Source organism: Leguminivora glycinivorella, chromosome 25 (assembly GCF_023078275.1).
Source record: "Leguminivora glycinivorella isolate SPB_JAAS2020 chromosome 25, LegGlyc_1.1, whole genome shotgun sequence".
Taxonomy (NCBI): Eukaryota; Metazoa; Arthropoda; class Insecta; order Lepidoptera; family Tortricidae; genus Leguminivora; species Leguminivora glycinivorella.
Window position 1 is genome coordinate 8464695 of NC_062995.1, and position 18805 is coordinate 8483499.

General features: G+C 39.5%; 1 protein-coding gene across 1 annotated transcript in view; it reads left to right on the forward strand.

Moving 5' to 3' along the window:
- Positions 1–18805, forward strand: part of LOC125239305 (monocarboxylate transporter 13-like) — a 125821-nt gene that overhangs the window by 88155 nt on the left and 18861 nt on the right. Inside the window, 5 exon segments of the mRNA XM_048146848.1 lie at positions 9541–9663; positions 10733–10876; positions 12468–12594; positions 13111–13290; positions 14908–15034. Of these exon segments, the coding sequence (XP_048002805.1) occupies positions 9541–9663; positions 10733–10876; positions 12468–12594; positions 13111–13290; positions 14908–15034 (701 nt within the window).

Here is an 18805-nt window from a genome sequence, read left to right on the forward strand (position 1 = left end):
CTTACAAAATCACGTCAATTCGTCGCTTGGTTTTGTCGTGAAAGTCGGACAAACAAACAGACACACACACTTTCCCATTTATAATATTAGTATGGATATACTTGGTAGATATTCCGCGAATTCTTGCCGGAACTCCTTTCCGGCGGATATATTTCCGAGCTCATATAACCCGGCAACCTTCAAATCAAGGGTGAACAGGCATCTTCTGGGCGAGATCACTCCATCGTAGGCCACGTCTTTGCCTTTGGCTAGTCTCTCTTGTGCACTGTATATAAATGCTAACCTGTGTGCAAAATTCAACTTTCTAGCTTTTGTAGTTTCGGATCTCCGTTGATGAATCAGTCAGTCAGTCAGGACACTGGCATTTATGTATAAATTACATCATTAGGTTACATTGTTTTTATATAACAATGTTTCACATTAAAATTTTAAAAAAACCCCCGACCGCGACATAGTGGACCGATTTTCATGAAACATGGCTAAGAACACTCCCGACTAACTCAGATTTCAGACAAAAAAAACTAAATCTAAATCGGTTTATCCGTTCGAGAGCTACGATGCCACAGACAGACACACACACAGACAGACAAACAGACAGACAGACAGACAGACGGACGGACGGACGGACGGACGGACACACACACAGACACACACACAGACAGACGGACAGACAGACGGACAGACAGACGGACAGACAGACAGACACGTCAAACATATAACACCCCTTCGTTTTTGCGTCGGGGGTTAAAAACTACAAATTTTGCTGTATATCTGCAAAATAATCAGAAACTGCGTAAAAAACCTGCCAATCCGTAAACAATGAAAGTTTGTCTGTTATCGCTTATCAGCAAAACACGTGGCTCGTATAAAATGTACTATCGAAATTGCTTGTAGCGTGAACACTTTCATAGAATTCACCATTGTATTTTTAACCCCCGACGCAAAAACGACGGGGTGCTATAAGTTTGACGTGTCTGTCTGTCTGTCTGTCTGTTTGTCTGTCTGTCTGTGTGTGTGTCTGTCCGTGGCATCGTAGCTCCCGAACGGATGAACCGATTTCGATTTAGTTGTTTTTGTCTGAAAGCTGAGTTAGTCGGGAGTGTTCTTAGCCATGTTTCATGAAAATCGGTCCACTATGTCGCGGTCGGGGGTTTATTCAAAATTTTAATTTTGTGGTTATTTTATACACGGTGCTCGTGAGCATTGCGAGAGATACAGCATATTCCTGATCCCATTTTAAGACTAAAATGTCATATATTATTTTCTGGAAGTATGCATATCATCGCCTAGCACCTATAGAACATTTTTGCTTAGTTTGGTGCTATTGTCCCGGATCTGTAAGTTCACATTTTTGACATATTTGTTTTGAAGTATGTTGCGATGTGGCTAAGACGTATCGTTTGTCAAATCTAGCGATTAATTTCGAATTGGTTGAATCGATTAGGCCCTATTGCACAAGGAGGCGCTTAAACAAATATACGATTTCTGTCAACATACTGAAATGTCATTTGAATCGAAATGACAGTCTCTGCCACAGCACTAGTTTAAAAATAAAAATGAATGATAAATGTCATAAATAAGTAAATCCTGCGTGATAAATTAATATCGTAAAATACTCACTAACGAAGATCCGCAAAAATGTAACATGTGTTAGATTATGTTTAAAATAAGCGAAATATTGTTTTTAAGTACTTGATTTTTTTAAATATTATTACAGGATTTTATTTAAAGTTTCATTAGGTCGCGCGAGTTTACGTTTTGTGGACGCTGTCATCCATACTAATATTATAAATGGGAAAGTGTGTGTGTCTGTTTGTTGGTCCGTCTTTCACGGCAAAACGGAGCGACGAATTGACGTGATTTTTTAGGTGGAGATAGTTGAAGGGATGGAGAGTGACAGGCTACTTTTTGTCTCTTTCTAACTCGAGCGAAGCCGCGGACAAAAGCTAGTGTGTCATAAATGTGATCTTACAGCTCTGGGACAATAGGTTGATTTGCGTAAGGTCCCCCAATATTTATGTTTAAGTATTTATTTAAGCGACTTCACCGTTACTAGTTTATACGACAGAATAAATAATAGTACCTACTTATTGATAACCGATGATGTGCGCAGCCCTACGATCGGTATAGAAAATGGTTATGGTCGCACCTCTAGTGGAATTTGACAGTAGAGCATCGCCCGCCTTTTGCGCGTTCTATTGTATTATCCTAAGTTGTGTCTGTTTCTCGTGGTTTATTGTATTAAATCCTTGTATTTGATGATTATTGGTATTTTAGTTTAACATTATAAGCAAATTTTCATACAGGTAACGTAACTGAGGTAACAGACATAACAGTTATCCTTTATGACGTCCATAATTAACGCCTATAGCCTAATAGACCAGAATGATCTAATATATCACTTGTACAAATAAGAATAAGACATAAACTTGAGAGAATCGTTCAAAAAACGGAAACTGTATAGGAGCAAGGACGCGCAAAACGGTTTAGTATCACGCGATATATCGGAAGAAGCCGTTGTGTGAATTAGAATCGAACTATTTTTACTTAAAACAGTGGAAGGGTCAGTTGGAAGTGGAAGACCTGGGCGAACTTTTCTTAATCAAATCGGGCAAATATTGCAAAAAGGCCAGCAGGCCGAGTTTTGAGTCTCACGCGTTCGAATTCAAAGAATTGTCACTGAAAATAATAAGCAAGTCACGGTTTTCAACTGGTAGTTAGTGTTAGTACTTAGTGACAAAATCCCGTATGCGAGATTCAAAAATCGCCCTCTAGTTTAGAAGTACTCGAAACCGACGAGCGTGTATGAGAAACGTAATGAAAGTGTGTGAAGCGAAAGTGGTTTGTCAGGATCGTAGTAAATGGAAATCCGTGATCTCTGCCTACCCCTCTGGGAAACAGGCGTGATTGTATGTATGTATGTATTTTTACTATGTATTTTTACTATTATTGGTGATCGATTGTGTTATTGAAGAATAGCAAAAGTATACGAGTATTATAATACTGATATGCCAAGGATCATTGCGTTGTTCAGACCCTGGACTGCAGCAGAAACACCCAAAGCACCTGTCAAACAAGGTAAAGTTAGACCAAAGAGGATAGAGTATTATAGAGAGTTACTGTTGAAGTAAAATGTGTAATCACAGTGCATAGACTGCCATCTCTTGACACAGGCATAAAACTTTTGAACCTCAGTTTTGACAATTTGGCCCATATTCTTAGCTTCATATGTGTTAAAATGTCAAATATTAATATTAACGCCATCTAGCTGAGCGTACCCCAAAGGTGTAATGCTATCTAGGTCACCGTACCTTTTACTGTATGGTACTGAGGTACGTTTTTTTTCTTAGACTTTATCTGTCTATACGGAGTTATGTCTTTGAGGTAGACTAGCTAAAGCTAAGTCAGCAGCGATTTTAGTAGGACAAAGGCTAGGTCCACACGAATTATGTGTAGTATAATGCGCGATTGGGTCGGCCATAATCATTTTGTAGTTTTATTGGTTGCGAAGGTTAAACAAAATTAAAATTTTGAAAAAAACCACACACACAGACAGACAGACACGTCAAACTTATAACACCCCTTCGTTTTTGCGTCGGGGGTTAAAAACTAAGACAAAACCAATACGATATTATAACTACTGGAAGAGATCCCTTAAAGGGATAAGTTCGCCTTTGTACTTGTAATAAGCTCTTTTTCCTGTGTGTTGTATTATTTTCTGGTACAATAAAGTGTTTTATTACTACTACTACTATAATTATAAAGGATAAGATAGGTATACTTATTATATTTATATAATAAATAATAAATCTTTTTATTGATCAAAAGGTACATGGTACATGGTACAATGGCGCCCTGGAGACTGCGTTAGTTTACACTGTGTTGCAGTCCCAGTGGTATGCATATACATATTTAAATTTATGCATTTTATAAGTATTTGGACTTGAGCAGTTGTTTTCGATTATCATTTTTCCTTCTCCCTGCTCCATTTGTTTATACAAGTCTCTGTTGGGCCCAATGGTTGACTGGTAGATAATGCCATTAGGCATTAAGTCCGCCATTTGTACATTTTTTTTGTTTTATTTGTACAATAAAGTTTAAATAAATAAATAAGAACATTATGGTTTTGAAATTCACAACACTGTCCTCGAACCCCGATCCCGTAGTAAGTCGGGCGAGCCACGTGTCCTGAGCGTGGGCGGGGCACGTTGCGCGGTTATTCTGCCTTATTGGGTTACAAATAACTTATTTTTTTAGAAAACCCCTACATAGCAAATTAAAAAAGAAATCGATAAGGTAAACGCGCATTATTGACTTCAGGCCCCGTAGCCGAATGGCATTTCTCCGACGCCAAACGAAAGCGATACGCCGCTGGCTCTGTCGCGCCAATACGCAAGCGCGATAGAGATAGATATCTACTAGCGCTTCGTTTCGTGAGCGTTTCGTGAGCGATTGTGCCATTCGGCTAGCCACCCTGTACAGATGGTGCTTTTTTATGCACTAGTGCCAGAAACTTCGAAACTTCGGAGGGCTATATGGGGACCGATTTTTGAATTTCGAACTCACGAATTCGCCGTTCGAAAGTCTCTGGTAAATGACTCTATTTTTTGAGAAAGAGCGGCTAGTAATTTTAAATATAGTGAGTAGTTAAGATATTATTGAACGAAATTCACGAAACCGAATGGTCGACATTCAAGTATCGACCCCCTGAACTGAAAAACGTTGTCCGAAACACGTGCGAAAAGGAAATTCGTAACTAGTGTCGATTTAAAACACTCCCTTCGGTCGTGTTTTAATTTATCGTCAATTCGTCACTCGTTTCGAGCTTCCTCTTTTTTAACCCCCGACACAAAAACGACGGGGTGTTATAAGTTTGACGTGTCGTGTCTATCTGTCCGTCCGTCCGTCCGTCTGTCTGTCTGTCTGTCTGTCTGTCTGTCTGTCTGTCTGTCTATCTGTCTGTCTGTCTGTCTGTCTGTCTGTCTGTGTGTGCCATCGTAGCTCCCGAACGGATGAACCGATTTAGATTTAGTTTTTTTTTGTCTGAAAGCTGAGTTAGTCGGGAGTGTTCTTAGCCATGTTTCATTAAAATCGGCCACTATATATCGCAGTCGGGGGTTTTTTCAACATTTTAATTTTGTGTTTAGGTTATTGTTTCGTAAGGAACTATTATATGTCTCGCAGATATTCATAATCTTACAGGAACTTGTAACGTTTACAGAATACGATCCCTGGCGAGTCGCCAACGACTATTAATAATTTAACTGCACCCATTTGGACTTACTGGAACATTCCATAACTCGCTAATTGTTGTTAAGAACGGTTATAAAAATGTGTCCTATATGTTTTGACTGACATTCGCAACACATGTTGGAGACAATCTAGTTTAACACATATGTAACTCTGTATAGACGGATAAAGTCTAAGAAAAAAACGTAAACTCAAAGCCATAGAGAAAAAGGTACGGTGGCCTAGATGGCGTTACACCTTTGGGGAACGCTCGGCTAGATGGCGCTAATATTAAAATTTGACATGTTAACACATACCAAGCTAAGAAAATGGGACAAATTGTCACAACCGAGGTTCAAAAGTTTTGAGCTCGTGCCGAGAGATGGCAGTCCATGCACTGTGATTACACATTTTACTTTACAGTACAGTAACTCTCTATAATACTCGATCCTCTTTGATTTATATCTAAAAAATGTCGTTAGTTGATCTTCTCATTAATCAACGAATATAAAGAACTAGCTTTTGCCCGCTGCTGATTGTTTGTTTTTCAATAAAGTAATAATTATTAATAATCCATTCTCCATTGTAGGGAAGGGAGAGGGGGGGGGGGGTTAGAATGATACAATAAATAGCCTATGGCACTCTCCATCCCTTCAACTATCTCCACTTAAAAAATCACGCCAATTCGTCGCTCCGTTATGCCGTGAAAGATGGACAAACAAACAGACGCACACACACTTTCCCATTTATAATATTAGTATGGATATAGATAAATACACATGTGGTACCTGTACTTGTATGACGTATATCGGGATTATATGCCTCCGTCTCTATTGCGCTAATAGGAAGAGCCCTTCTATCTCTAGTGTAAGTTAAACAAAATCGTTTCTCCCCGACCTGATTGCCGCCTCTTTTGTTTTAAGTACGATATCAAATTGCATCAAAACGCTCTTTGTTCACGTGAAGTGAGTCACTTCAGCCGATGGAGATTGCTTTGTGCGTGAGCATAATGGGACATTTGTAATTTAACCTTTTTTTGACGCGTGAGACGCGTCAAATGCATTTACGCATCTCACTGTGGGGAACCCAATGAGGGCTGGTATATTATGTGTGGAACTGTATCCCTGAACAAGTTTAGGTAACACTTAATACGGATATTTCGGATCTTTAAATTTGTCAGATCCGGATATCCGGATATTTCGGATAAAACGGATGTGTTGAAAAGTTAACTTTTTATAGGGATTTTGTCAAATCAAAGCTCAAACCACGACATAAATACTAACTTTTAACACATACTTAATGTCACTCCCATTTTACAGCATAAACAGTTGGCCAATATTTTTGTTTAACATAACTTTTTCAATTTTACAGCCATAAAATTAGAGACAATAATTGCTTATTGATGTATAAAGGACTTTTTGAGAATAGGAAGGGGTAACCTTAACCTTTCGTTTTAGCGATATTTTGAAAGGGTAACACCCCTTCCTAGAAACCATTCCCTTCCTATTATAGGCCCCTTTTGAACCTCAGATATAGTCACATGCGGTAGAAGGCACGAAACTCCGATATTATACCAACGTAGGGGCGGCTCACTCCGCGATTCTTTCGCTACAAAGTATATGCCGGCGCGCGGCGGCCAGGAGTGCAAGGCCCATTCAGTGGTGACGACCTTAGCGAGCCGCATTAGAGCTCTGTCGCCTGCTCATGTGCGGTCCGTTTGTTAATGTAGTTAAGAATTTAGAATGGCGGCATTTTGTGAACATTAAAAGAGAGATCCTTCTGTAGTTGTAAAACTGGCACATCACTAAATAGTAGTGATGTGCAAGTTGCGGAAACTTTCCAAAAAAATTTAAATTTCTTGAAAAATTCACGAAACTTTCACGAAAAATAAAGGGAATTTAAATTTATGAAATGGAAAGTTTCCATCCATACAAATATAGAAAGTTTCCGAAGTTTTCCTATATGAAAAGTTCAGGATTTTGGAAACTTTCCATCGGCACATCAGTATAACTATTACATAGTCCGTGGTAAAACTAATAATATGAACTGTGTCACATGTGCTCCACCATATGTAATTCAGCCAAGGTCGGAGACACAATGAGCAGTTACAGATATACGAGTATGTAGGTGTATTGTTACTGGAAGAACACGCTACCGTTATGCTTACCGAACAGTTATTCTTATAGTTATAATCATTCATGTTTCAATATTTGTATATTTAACATTGATGGAAATTTTAAACTATTCTACAGGAGCTAGACAAGTTTTTAGGCACTAAAATCGCCGTCAATAGAAATTGTCAACAATGTAAACAAACCATTTTATAAAATATCAATATTTTAGCACAATCTTACTATTTTAAAGGTTGAGGATCATGCTGTGATATGAATTGATTAAATAACACATGGATTTAGCCAGTATCTGATGAGTTAGAATAGAAATTAAAGACATTTTGACTACAAGGTTTGTTTACATTGTTCACAAATTCTATTGACGGCGACTTTAGTATTTTGTCTCACAATAGGGCACCAATCGAATCAGCGTGCGTAGCCGAATGCACAAAAGCTCACGATGATATCTCTTTCGTACCTATCTAATCTCTATTGCTCTTGCGTATTGGCGTGACAGAGCCAGACTACATTTCTGCGGCGTTTCGGTGGCCTGGGGGCCGATTTTTGAGTCTCACGGCGTTCGAATTCAGAAAATTGTCACTGAAAATAATAGACAGTTCACCGTTTTCAACCGGTATTTTAGTGACAGTGAGACTCAAAAATCGGTCCCCTGCTCTTTATTCGAACTGTTGAAACGATTTATAACTTGGACTTTGTATGAAACATACTACATACAATGACGCCACGGTAGTGACGGTCGAGTAACCTACTTTAAGGTTCTGTACAATTTATAAAATAGAAATTGTGTGTAAAAATAACTGCTGCCTACATTTTTCTATTAAAATTCTGACGGTTGTCGTGTTACTATTTTAGCTAGGGTAAAATAATACACGATTTACTACTTAACTAATTTAATTACTATGAAAAATTGGAATAACAGGTCGCAGAATCAAAATAATATACCTACGTTGAACAGTCTATAACTTAATCTATATTTAGAACAAAGCACTTGGAATTCCGCAACAACGACACTTCCCTTCTAGGTATGTAGGTAGATGCGCGCGGCCAGATGTGGACTCTGCACTCGCAGGTAGCAACTGCGGCTCGAACGGGAGCGTTGATAAGCGCCGTGATGTTGTAGGCAGTTCACCCAATCGGTGTTTTCGCAAATGTCCAGATTCCGGATCCGCTGCTCCCAGTCGTCAACAGCCGGAACTGTGTTCCTGTAACGTACCGGTGCTACGGGTTAGTATGCGTTCTGCTGATTGTTGATGCCATTGTTCAGTGCCACGAGCAAGTAAGAAAGAGAAGTGCCAAAGCCTAATGAATAATGAAGGTTGAGTGTGGCGGAGAACAGAAGCAGAACGGAGTTTACAAGGCAATTGAGTTAATTGAATAGCGCCACGTACATGTACATACGTGACCGCCCGTCAATTGTTGAAATGGCCAATACTTTACTTTACTACGGGTATTAACCGCAACATAACTTATAAGTAAGAAGGAATGTTTTATCGCAAACAAGCACAAGCGCGTTTAGCAACAAAATGCTATGAAGCTTACACACTATTTGAAACTAGATATAAGTTTATAGAAAAATACCTACTTATTTAGTATAAAGTAACTTTTGTTCACACTTACCCAAAAGTGGGGAAATTACAATCAACACAAGGTTTACTTTCACCGTAACTGTTCTTTCACAATATCGGACAAGTACGATATATAATAAATAATATGACAAGGCCCGGAACTCAAAAGCAAAAGGCACAGACACCGCGAAAAAGCGACGCGGCCAGAGGTCTGTGTGACATCTTGCAGAATGACGGCCAAACGCGGGCGTAGGTCGTCGGGGGAATGGCGGTTCAACGGGTTAACCACCAATCATAAGCGGTTAACCGAGTTATTACCATATACGGAGAGCTAAGGCGGCCGTTATCGGTTGCTAAGTACTTCGGTTATAGATGCGCCCTGAGACAGTGCACTTAAGTATGTTATTACTTTGTTAATAACGCTACACGGTTTAGCACAATTTGCGTTCTCCCTCGCGAATCCTTTATGATACTTTATGCGCAACTTCAAGTATAAACTGGCGGGCGACAGAGCATTGCTACACCTTTGGTAATTTATCTTATGATTGGTGTGTTGTACATTTGTACAAGCAGTCAAATACCCTTTTCTAAAACCTACATTTCTTTGTCCACAGTAAAACTACCAGAAGATGAGTCGGCAGCGGTCGGGGGCGGTCGCTTCACCATCGGGCCGGCGCCCGAGCGGGACTGGGAGATGGTGCCGCCGGATGGGAAGTGGGGATGGTGCATTCTCGTAGGTAAACCACCAGCCATACTCTACCAGATGATGAACTGACGCCATTTATTATTGTTAGTTATAGTGGGCCTTTGTGTGTCACGTCGACCAAGAGAGATCTATTGTGACGGCCCTTTGTGGTTAGATAACCTTACTTATGCCCGTTGAATCCAGGAAATTCCAGATTCTTTGGGCTGTAAGGTCTTGTACCTCATTGTACCTCAACTGACGCCATACTAGTTGGTCATGCATTTTCTTGGCATGCCTTGGGTGCCAGTATTAGGAGGGCTGTGAGAAGAAATAGTCAGGGCGGTCAACACTGCTGCTTTTAGGCGTGCATTAGTTAAGGCAACCTCGACACGTCAATTTTTTTTTGTTCATATCCAATAACTAGTACGGTGTCCTCCTGCATGATTCCCACAATGCGACAGTCCCGCGGGACTGATAATATGACGGATGTGGCGATACTGGCGACGGTGCATTCTCGTAGGTAAACCACCACCCCTTACACTAACAGCTTTGAAATTATCTTTAATGTAGTAACGTCAAGCGCAGTTCAAAAGGAATAAGTTTTTTGCAAAAATTTCATTTTTGGCAGAAGCTTTTATCGCCGCCACTGTACTGTTCAACAGTCATCTACTGCTCTCCGAGACGTTTCTAAAAACCTCTTACTCAATGGGGATACGACGTTTCATGACAAGAGTTCCTATGACCAGTTGACCACCTTTCTGCTCCATCATCAGATCAGCTCCATGACACCATAATATTGCATTGTCACGTGATTTACATGTGTGCTTTCAGCTCAATCGGAAACCGGGAAGTGGGTCTAATTTAGCTTCTACGTTTTGACGCACACTAACATATTAACAAGGCAAGTTGAATAAAAGCTTGTAAAAAGGAAAGGAAGTATCAATAAATTGTTTTGTATGTATGTAATATTTATGTAGATAATTATGTGTTTACCATGAATAAATATTGAATCTTTTGAAAATAAATATCTTAGTATGCTGTCGCTGTCCCTGCGTCTGCCCTTTTTCAAAGTAACCTGTTATCAAATTTGCTACACTTAACCTCAATCATGTGTTTTCCAGGTGCAACGCTAGTGAACATCCTGATCCCGGGAACGATCAAGTCCTTCGGCGTGCTTCTGGTGGAGTTTAACGACGTGTTTGAAGCGTCGGCCTCCGCGTCCAGCGGAGTGGTAGCGCTCTGCTACTTCCTCTACAGTAGTCTAGGTAACTAGCACCAGCTGGCAACGTTGCCAGTAGTCTAGGTCACTGGCACTAGCTGGCAACCTTGCGAGGGCAAGTGGCACAACTAAACCGGATTAAAGCCAGTTCGAATCTGGCCTTCGCCACATGTAGGCCACTTTTTTAGGCATCAGGGGTCACAGGGTTAGGAACAGGGACCTTCTGGGTGGCCTCCATCGGTCACGTCTTCATAATAAAGAAAAACCGGCCAAGAGCGTGTCGGGCCACGCTCAGTGTAGGGTTCCGTAGTTTTCCGTATTTTTCTCAAAAACTACTAAACCTATCAAGTTCAAAATAATTTTCCTTGAAAGTATTTATAAAGTTCTACTTTTGTGATTTTTTTCATATTTTTTAAACATATGGTTCAAAAGTTAGAGGGGGGGGGGACGCACTTTTTTTTCCTTTAGGAGCGATTATTTCCGAAAATATTAATATTATCAAAAAACGTTCTTACTAAACCCTTATTCATTTTTAAATACCTATCTAACAATATATCACACGTTGGGGTTGGAATGAAAAAAAATATCAGCCCCCACTTTACATGTATGGGGGGTACCCTAATAAAACATTTTTTCCCATTTTTTATTTTTGCACTTTGTTGGCGTGATTGATATACATATTGGTACCAAATTTCAGTTTTCTAGTGCTAACGGTTACTGAGATTATCCGCGGACGGACGGACGGACGGACAGACAGACATGGCGAAACTATAAGGGTTCCTAGTTGACTACGGAACCCTAAAAAACAGTGCGTGGAGTCCCTCCTTGCGGAAGAAGTGAAACTTCCTAACATAACCTCAAAAACATTTTGTCAAGTGACCATCACGTTTTTGCGTTTAGCTACGTCCATCTTTTTACTGTTTTAAATATTTTACATTGCTATTTACTCAAATTATTGAAAAAACATACTTAAACTCATTTGCACTCGATCTAAATACATATAAAACACACATTCAACACCATTCCACCATTCAAAACCATTCTTGGCATTCTGTTCTGTAACTGACTGAGTGAATAAGTGAATGAATGGAATGAGCGAGTCACGTTCAGCGCAACGACATTGACAGAATGTTACGTTCTGAGGGAGTCTGCATTTCACGCAACGTAACACTGACTGAGTGTTACGCGCTGTCAGTTGGAAGTCGCATTTGAAGTTCAAAAAATAGAGCTGTGTCGTTCGCGAGTGAGTGATTTAAAAGATCTTTTGATTGAACTCGTTCACTCTTCAACTCAGTAGAGATTCAACTCGCTCAATAACTCACCTATCTCAAGAGTTACTTGCGCGCTCTTTCCCACTCATGATTCGATTGAGCGGCCCGAACCAAAAGAGCGAAACGATGCAAATGTTCCGAATGACAGCTTCGGAGCGATTCGGAAGGATTCGACTTGGCAATATGGCGGTATCGTATCTCACGATTCGCCATCTTGCTCAAAATAGTCTGACAGATTCACTGAGCGAAATGAGTGATATATATCACCGCGAGCGAAAGATATGAATCAATCTTTTCATCTCAGTGAAGCGTTTTGCGCATCTCTATCAAAAAAACAGTTTATAACTAAAAAATTTGTCATTGCAGGTCCTTTATCCTCGATCCTGTCAGTGAAATGGTCGTACCGGACGGTGACGCTTCTCGGCGGGACGTTCGCGGCTTTCGGCATGATATTCAGCAGTTGGGCCTTCAATATTAGCTATCTATACTTCAGGTAAGACTTGCGGGCGTAGCACACTAGTTAAGTTGAATTTCTGTACTGTATTTCTGGTAAATTTTATCCGATCCATAGAGGAATAAGTAAGGATAAGGAAAGAGTTGTAACTCCCGTAAATGCAAGTTATTTGTAGTGACATCTAGCGTCAATCACGAGTCAATCAGTATTGACAAGTAGCAGTACTGATAATGTTCGCTAGATGACGCGTGATTGACGCGTGGATGACTCTAGATGTCACTACAAATGACTTGCATTTATTGATGTATGGAGTTACAACTCTTTCCTTACTTATGAGACGTAACCATAATTTATTATAGGACCAAGTTAGACAGAAACTTATATAACATATCTATAAAATATTCGTTTATAATATCTAGTCTATATCTGGGAGGGCAGCACTTATTCCTCTATGATCTGATCAAAGATTTTCTAAAATTACAGGAAAACACAAAAATCGCCTGAAACGTCCTGAAATATTTTTTTTTAACTTTATTTTTTAATTTTTTTATCCAGTTTCGGCGCGCTAGTGGGCGCAGGCGCGGGCCTAGCGTTCCCGCCGACCGTGTACATAGTGACGTCATACTTCGTGCGCCTGCGCGGCCTCGCCAACGGCATCTGCATGTCGGGCTCCGCGTTCGGCTCCATCATCCTGCCGCCGGTGCTGCGCTTCCTGCTCGAGACCTACGGCTACAAGTGAGTGAGACGGCACTAGCTAGCGAGCTCCCTCCCACAGTGTACACAGTGACCTCGCCAACGGCATCTGCATGTCGGGCTCCGCGTTCGGCTCCATCATCCTGCCGCCGGTGCTGCGCTTCCTGCTCGAGACCTACGGCTACAAGTGAGTGAGACGGCACTAGCTAGCGAGCTCCCTCCCACAGTGTACACAGTGACCTCGCCAACGGCATCTGCATGTCGGGCTCCGCGTTCGGCTCCATCATCCTGCCGCCGGTGCTGCGCTTCCTGCTCGAGACCTACGGCTACAAGTGAGTGAGACGGCACTAGCTAGCGAGCTCCCTCCCACAGTGTACACAGTGACGTCATACTTCGTGCGCCTGCTCGAGACCTACGGCTACAAGTGAGTGAGACGGCACTAGCTAGCGAGCTCCCTCCCACAGTGTACACAGTGACGTCATACTTCGTGCGCCTGCTCGAGACCTACGGCTACAAGTGAGTGAGAGCACTAGCGGCTAGCGAGCTCCAAGTGAGTGAGACGGCACTAAGCTAGCTCCCTCCTTCCAGTGTACACAGGCATTGCCAAATACACAGTGACGTCCACAGAGCACTAGGGGAGCTCCCACAGGCATTGCCAAATCCCACACCGGGGCAAACGACGCAATGGAGCCACGCTCTGACGTCATCGCCCAAATCAATAGTTTAATTTTATTTTTATTATTTTCTCTCTGTTTTGTTATCTAAGTTTCGTGACGCATTGGTTTTACTGTAATGTCATGTAAACATGTTTTTACTAATAAATAAATAAATAATTGTGTCCACAAAACACAAGTTCCATTATATTATGTGACCATTAGGATCAATCCGCGGCAAAAGTAACACGAGTTACGATTTTATGGCATGTTCCATTTATTTATTTATTTTCGGAACACCAACAACTATAAATAACATTATGCTAATTTAAATAATAACACAAAGCCAATTACAGGTATTCACAGATAGAATTTGAATGGACAATATATAAAATGTACGCGCAAATTCGCACATAGCTATTGTGAAGTATGACATTAAAGAAAGAAAAAAAAAACTATCGCACAAATCTCGAAATATGCTACTCAAAGCTTAACTAAAACTAACAAAACTACTACTACTTACAACAATTTTCCACAAAGCACCCGGGCAAATCGAAAACCTGTTAGTTGTGCAAACAATCTGATCTCAAATTCCATACAATTAAGTTCAATTTGGTTTAAAAAATAGTTTGGCTAATTTTCGCTTCACTGAAGGAATGGAGCTGTTAAATACATCAACGTCTAAGTTTTTTGATAGAATATTTAGATTACGACTAGCACGACAGAGAAAACTATTTTAAGAGTTTTGAATGATTCACGGTTATTTTCATTAGACTTATATTAACCGGGATATAGACCGTGATTACCTTTTTGATTTTTGTCGAGCTCCCGATATTTCGACGCAGTTGCATGCATCATGATCACGGAAAACTGACGAAGGCGGGTGGATGTTAAAGTCAAAAAATCAAAAAGGTAATCACGGTCTATATCCCGGTCAATATAAGTCTAATGAAAACTATTTTGTCTGTAATTGGATTGACAATTCTATTTGTAATTCTATTTCCAGAGGAGCAGTGCTGATCCTGGGCGGCATTATGCTGAACGTGTGGGCTGCGGCGCTGCTGTTCCAGCCCGTGGAGGAACACATGGTCCGCAAGTACAAAGAGCCTGAGGAAGAGGAAGACAACCCGCAGGTATGTCCTTAATTGATTAAGACAATACAGGAGGGGTCAATGCTCCATACAAACGCTCTCGACTATTTCCTCCCTAGTTTTTGAAGATAGAGCAATAATTTTTACCAACACAGATTGTTATTATTTTTATCTGTGCCGGAACGTTTTGATTTTTTTGATATTCTGCTTTTTAAAGACGCTAGAGCCAATCAAAAATTTCCAAAAACGGCCTTTTTCGTTGTGGCGCAAAAAAAGGTGTGACACTCAAGATTGGTAACAATTAGCCAAAAAAGCTAAAAGGTCCGACACAGATGATTTCATTGTTATTCAGATTCTCACGTTCCGATTGATTTGGTTTTGAAGGAGGAAACAATCGAGAGCGGAACCTCGATTTAAAGATTTTTTTAAAATATCTTTTAACTTCTTCTTGGTTGTTCTTAATGGTCATTTTTTTCGATAAATCTAGTTAATAACAATTGTATAAGTTGTATATGTAGCTAAAATTCCCAAGTTGAAAGGGGGCTCCTTTCCATTTTAGCATTTTCGCTCCTGTATCCTCTTAAGGGCCGGTTGCATCAAACCGCCTGTCACCGTTAAAGCGTTCGTTAAATTTTAGTGTATGGAAAGTTACACTGACGTCTGCTGCGTGACGATGATGTGTCTGTCAAGTGTGGTTGATGCAACTGGCTCTAAGTAGCCTGTGTGACCTGGCCTTAACGCCTTTAACGCTATTGGGTAGGTAAAGTTTTTTTTAAGATAGGCAAATAATAAATAAATAAATAAATATTATAGGACATTCTTACACAGATTGGCTGAGGCCCACGGTAAGCTCAAGAAGGCTTGTGTTGTGGGTACTCAGGCAACGATATATATAATATATAAATACTTATATACATAGAAAATCGCCGATCAGTTCATAATAAAAAAAAAAAAAAAAAAAAAAAAAAAAAAAAAAAAACATCCATGACTCAGGAACAAATATCAGTGCTCATCACACAAATAAATGCCCTTACCGGGATTCGAACCCGGGACCGCGGCGTAGCAGGCAGGGCCACTACCGACTGCGCCAGACCGGTTGTCAATAATATATTTGTCTTATTAGAATAAGAGCCCACGACCAAAATTTTTGTCTCATAGCAATACAGCCAAAACCGCATCAAATCGATAGATACGATTATCCTGAACTCGAAAATACCAATATCAGACATTTTCCGCGTAGCGTTTGATCTGACCGAATTTTCAAAATTGTCAAAGAATTTTACCGAACTGCATCATAGCAATATGTCTGATTTGCAGACTGTAGTTGAATGATAGTTCTGAGATACCGGAAACATATTTTTCAGACGTTAGTGGTGTAGCGCAAACCCTCATAGCAATACGTCTGAAAATCTTTTTTATTAGTAAATTTTGGTTATTTGATGCGAACAAAACAATTTTCAGACGGAAATGTGAACGCATTAAATTTTGAGACCGTTTTGAAAATGTTAACAAATTTTACCGATCGGTATCATAGCAATATGTCTGAAAATTGTTGGACGTGATAAAATAAGTTGTCCACATGTGCAAAAAATTTATATCAGACAAATTAAGTGTAGCACCTTCTCTATCAGACAACTTTTCGATACTCAGATATCATTTAAAAATCGTATTGAGGCATCTTGAATTCTCTGTTACAAACCAATGAATACGTTGCGACCCTGAATTTATTAGATGATAATTAACTAAGAATTTACCCGAAACCGTAACATTGAAGTTGAAGGACTGAAATAAATCGCACAAAAGGAAACTGGGATGAAGTTGAAAAAAAAACGGTTTGTTCAAAGTTACAAAATATTCTCGTATTCAATCGCTGTCGGATTCGGAATCGTCGTCTTCGAAATCACTCTCGACGTCGCTCGGGAGATCTTCAACGTCCTCTTCTGTAAAATAAACATCGTTAGTAAAAATCACGAACTTATTTATGAAATTAACAGCAAAAGCCATGTAAACTGTACCTGTTGTGGATGATGATTTGTCGTCCAAAATAACGTTGCTCAACTCAGGTAGTTGGTTGCCAGAGAACCACGAAAACTGAAATCGTCCCTCGTCTTCATACCATCCATGGGAGTATATGCTACACTTAAAGTGTCTGAAAACAGGTTTTTGGTAATCATGGCAGCAATACGAAAAGTTAAAAAGAAAATTATTCGTATTGCTATGATACAGGTCGGCTAAATTTGTTGACATTTTCAAAAATGCGCTCAGGCTATGTGCTACGCGCTATATAGAATACGTTATAAACTTATAACGATTACGGAAAGGTGGATCTTTTATTTTTATTTCGTATATTTTTTTCTTTTTTTTTAAGTGACCGAAATTACATTTGTCAAATGTAATAGCAGATGAGGGTGACAATACCTTTGCGCGTGCTCAATGTATGAAATTAGAAGAAAATAACAGCAATGACAGCTAAGTGACACTGACAGTTGACATCGCTTTTCTAATTTCATATATTGAGCACGCGCAAAGGCATTGTCACCCCTGCTATTACATTTCACAAATTTCATTTCGGTTAATTAAAAAAAAAAGATAATAAATCAATTATACGGAATAAAAGTAAAAAAACCACCTATCCGCGATCGTTATAACGTACTAGCATTTGCCCGCAGCTTTGCTCGCGTTAGAAAGAGACAAAAAGTAGCCTATGTCACTCTCCATCATTTCAACTATCTCCATTTAAAAAAATCACATCAATTCGTCGCTCCGTTTTGCCGTGAAAGACGGACAAACAAACAGACACACACACTTTCCCATTTATAATATTAGTATGGATTTTATCAGAAATCCCAAATCACCATACCCGTTAATTACATATATTCATTTTGACACTTTTCCGTATCTGTTGGTTCAACTCTCCCACCTGGTCAATTCTTATTCACTTCAAAAATTTCTTTGTGAACCTAGTGAATATGTCGCCTAATCAGACCGTGTGAATAAAGTCCACCCTATCTATCCACCCACCCAAGATCTATCAGGAAAATATATTATTTGCTCATCTTCAAAAAACTTTACCTACCCAATAGCCCAATAGCAGCGTCCATCTACAAGTGTGTGTTGGTTAAAGAACTTGCAACAGCCGTATTCAATACAAATCTACTTATTTATTTAATTTTTTTATTCAATTAATATACATGTGGGTACAAGAACATTATTTTAAATATATAGCTCCACAATACTATTTATATAGTTTGACTTCCCTCCTATATTGTGGTTTATACCGCACGGGTTAGTAATAGTTGGTTGATAAATATATGCGGTTTGAATGTGCTAAGCTAAGCTTTTAAGCAATGGTTTTTTTTTGTGTTTGTTATGATTTATATGATTTTGTTCGTGTTTTATTTTTTACTAGGAATTGAAAAAAAACGTATAAATTTACCGGTAATGTTTACCGGTTTTTTTCTCGTTGCAATTGCGACCAAGGAATAAAATAAGTAGTTAAGAAATTACCGGTAATATTAAACAGGTTGTTTATCGCCAAATTTGCGAATAATGAATAAAAAAGTAGTTCAGAACATAACGGTAGGTAATATTTAACCGGTCTTTTCTCGTTGCATTTTCGAGCATGGAATCAAAAAAGCAGTTAATACAATACCGTTAATATTTAACCGGTATTTCTCGTTTTACCGGTATTAAACATTTCAGCTGTTTTTATAGCGAAATGAGTCGTGATTTATTTTGAAGTGTTTTTGAAAATGAAACCGTGCCTTTTTGGGATCACCGACTAAAGTAAGCAATCCATTTATTTATATTTGT